We start from the raw sequence: 3,523 nt of genomic DNA on the forward strand, positions 1-3,523 counted from the left end.
AAAAAAAAAGACTATTCTTCATTTTCATTACCTACATGAAATTATTTTGCTTTAACAATTGTAATCCCTGATTCTGCTATTACTTGAATTCAAGGAAATCTGGAGTTGGCAAAAAAAACATGCATGAGATCTTTGTTAAACTGGCGGTTTTGTGAGTGAACGCAGCTAAACGTGTGGCAATAAACACTACAGCTGTGCTTCTCATAGACTTGGTTCAGAATTGGATGCTTTCAGGTGTTTAAGATCTAGTATTCCAAAATTCCAAACGTGTGCATTCCAGTTTATGAGTTTCATGTGTTTAAAGTGCATTTCTTACCTTCTTAATATCCCACCGAGTAGTGAAGCATTGAGACACTCTGGAGGAGAGAGGCGGCGTTTGACTTCAGCGATGGTGACTTTGTACTTTGAGGTAGAGCTGAGTAGAGAAAGTCTTCCTGGTACAGAGCAGAACAGGTCTGTAGGGTTCACTACACACGTGCCTGTACACAACAACAAACAACACGTCAAACCTTTGGAAATAACCGGCAATGGTGCTTGCATGTTCTGTTTGTGGCCACAAATGAGAAAATCACCCACATATTCTTCAGAAATTGAATAAAAATTACAGTATATCAGATTATTGCAAATAAATCAACTGATAATGATTCATAATCACTCATAATGCTTTTTATTTTGCAACTATTTCAAAAAGCATGCATTGAAGCTGTGCAGTTGTATAGGAGTGGTTAACACATAACATGTGCATGAACTTAAAATGTATATAAACAAGCTTATGCATTGTAGGTAGGTTAAAATTTTTAAACATTTTAATCAGCTTTTTGCCTTCTATAGTTAATTTTAAATAGTCATGTGGTGTGACAAAGGAATTTTTAAAAAGCGCAAATATTCCATGTAGTTAAATATGAGCAGGCATGCATAAAAATGATTAAAAATACTACTAAAATGCAAATCATTTTAAGTATTTCATGTCCATATTTCATTATGTTTCCTACAGAAGTATTTTGCACATTTAAGTGCATATTAAATTGTACGTGTTTATTTATTAAACACTGTATGTCAAATCCATACTATGCCTAGATCCATTTATGTTGCAAAGATCACAAGCTCAGCTAGAGCTGGAATCAATGGGTTCGGCTACCTTATTTAGCCACGTGTGTGTATTTGTGTTTGAGTGTGTGTGTTCCTGAAGGAGTTTTCTGGCTAGCGGGCCTCTAACCTGCTCCTCATCAGTCACCCTAAAGCGCTCTGACAAACCCAAGATCTCTGCTAGCATGCAAGTTCACTTCACATTAATTCCACCCAAAATGTTTTGATTCAAAGTAGTTTGTATTTTATGTTGCCAAGGGCAATTGAAAAAGAGCTATTGCCGGTAGTCTGGTCGCGCGCGCCGGGCCCAGAGGCGATAGCGGGTATTTAAGCGCGAGGGAGAGTAGCCCGAGGCAGCGCGCGAGCGATCACAAAGCGAATCAAGCGCTTTTTGCGAGTTTGCCACGAAAATTAAAGAAAAAAAGACATAGGCCAAATGTCATTCTGTTTCTATTTCAATTGTGGCGGTGGTGTGTGTTTACGCGCGCGCCTCACGCTCATCATCACCCAAAACACAGACGCACGCGCACAGTGAGAGAAAGATGCAGTGTGTGTGTGTGCGTGTAAAGGCGGGGTGAAGCGCGATCAAATTCCTGAAAGCTACGAGGGATAATCATGATTAAAACACAGACGACTTTTCTAAGTAGGATCCTCGTTTCTTGACTGATTTCTTTTGAAAAAGGTTATCTGAATATTCAACGAAGCCAAAGCTGCAGTCAGTGTGAACAACATTAATATGATCTCCACTGAATTTGGAGCCGCGCGGCATTAACATATCAAAGCGTGCGCCCGAGGCGCGAGAAGCTATCGATACCGGAGCGCGAGGTAAAGCAATGATTATTGGTTGTGATGGTTGGAGCGGCGGAGCTCGCGGCTAAATCCTGCACACCATTAACTGGAAGTGATGGCGAGCCCAACACCTAGACAGAGTTTATTAAAAATTAAGCGCCCGAGACACCGCTCGCTTTATGGCAAACTCCACACGTGTGTCGATCCGCTGCAGCTTTGAGGAGACAGACAAAGATGCGACTGATATTAAGAAAATATTAAGAAACGTGGAACACGATTCGATTCATCCGCACAAGACTCGCGGTTTTACAAAATACAGCGGCAGACAGACAGAGAATACAGAAATTTTTCTGAGATTATCTTGAACGGCTCTCAGTGGAGAATGACCTTGAGAAATGTATGTTTTATCGGGGTTTGAACTTCTGAAACCGATATAGTTCCTTAATTATGCCGTCTCTGACTAATTAATTGATCAATTTTCTCTGAATTGCGACGTCAGCTAGAAAGATAATAGTAAACATGCTTTGAGGCAAGTAATACACATTTTAAAAGAAACACCAACGTCTAGGACAACAAAACCATCACCAATAATAATAATAATACATTTTAAACAACTGATATTTGTTTTCAGAAAAGTAGCCTATATAATACGTAAAAGATAATATGAATTTGCAGCTTTTTGCCTGAGGAAATAATATAAAATGATACAAATTGTTGCATCCAAAATGTAAATACAATATGCATTTAATTAAGCTGAATTCATTTACATTTTTCCTGCCGATACTGAAATGTTCATTATTTTTGTTGCATTTGTTATTTATCTGTTTTTTTTTTCAGTAACAGTAATAATTTAACAATCTAACAATGAAAGCAGTGGGCCTGTTGATTGACATCAGGAAAGCCAAAATTTAAAAATATTACAAAGAAATGATTTCCCTACATTTTTAGTAAAATAGTATTACTATTACCGTTGTCGGTATAAAACATATTTTTGGGGGATTCTTAAATGAATAAAACCAACGCGATTTTAGTATCTTTAAATTAAAAGGCTAAAATGCTTATGCTAAAATAGTAAATCCTTATCTTGTCACTGGAAAGCAGTAAGTAGGCTATTAAATATACCCAAAAAAAAGTCTCCTAGTCTCCTGTAATTATAAAATAAGAATTCAAATCATATTATCAGACAAGACTAACGTTAGTGGAAATATAATTATAAATAAATAAAAAATAAAAACACCTTATAAAAGAAATTAAATGAGTGTGTGCTTCTCTTGCTCTCTGTTTATGTGTGTGTTGTGTGACCTTACCTCTCCGAATCACTCCACCTTGTCCATTTAACACGAGTCCGCATTGCGCGTCTACAGATCCCTAGACACACATACACATATACATGAACTTCATAATAATAAACTCATCTTAAACATGGTGATCAGTATTTAGGTTTTTGAAGAGGCATGTGTGACAAATTAAACAGACCACGTGGTAACAGGTAGTTAAGTTGCAGAGGTAACGGAACCTGTTACATTATGATGTCAAACCAACAGATTATTTTACGTTCTCTTATCAGTGATGTCATCAGCCGAAAGAACACTAGATCGCATCAAAAGAAAAGAGTTAATCCTTCTCACAAGCCACGACCAGTCTGGAG

General features: G+C 37.4%; 1 protein-coding gene across 1 annotated transcript in view; it reads right to left on the reverse strand.

Moving 5' to 3' along the window:
* LOC107719404 (transcription factor AP-2-delta-like) overlaps nucleotides 1-3,523 on the reverse strand; it is an 11,459-nt gene that overhangs the window by 4,596 nt on the left and 3,340 nt on the right. Inside the window, exons 3-4 of the mRNA XM_016526818.1 lie at nucleotides 3,183-3,243; nucleotides 317-479 (exon numbers count right to left, since the gene is read on the reverse strand). Coding sequence (XP_016382304.1) covers nucleotides 317-479; nucleotides 3,183-3,243 — 224 coding nt within the window. The remainder of the gene's footprint in view (nucleotides 1-316; nucleotides 480-3,182; nucleotides 3,244-3,523) is intronic.

The sequence above is a fragment of the Sinocyclocheilus rhinocerous genome, unplaced genomic scaffold (assembly GCF_001515625.1).
Source record: "Sinocyclocheilus rhinocerous isolate Xijiao unplaced genomic scaffold, SAMN03320098_v1.1 scaffold303, whole genome shotgun sequence".
In the NCBI taxonomy this organism is placed as follows: Eukaryota; Metazoa; Chordata; class Actinopteri; order Cypriniformes; family Cyprinidae; genus Sinocyclocheilus; species Sinocyclocheilus rhinocerous.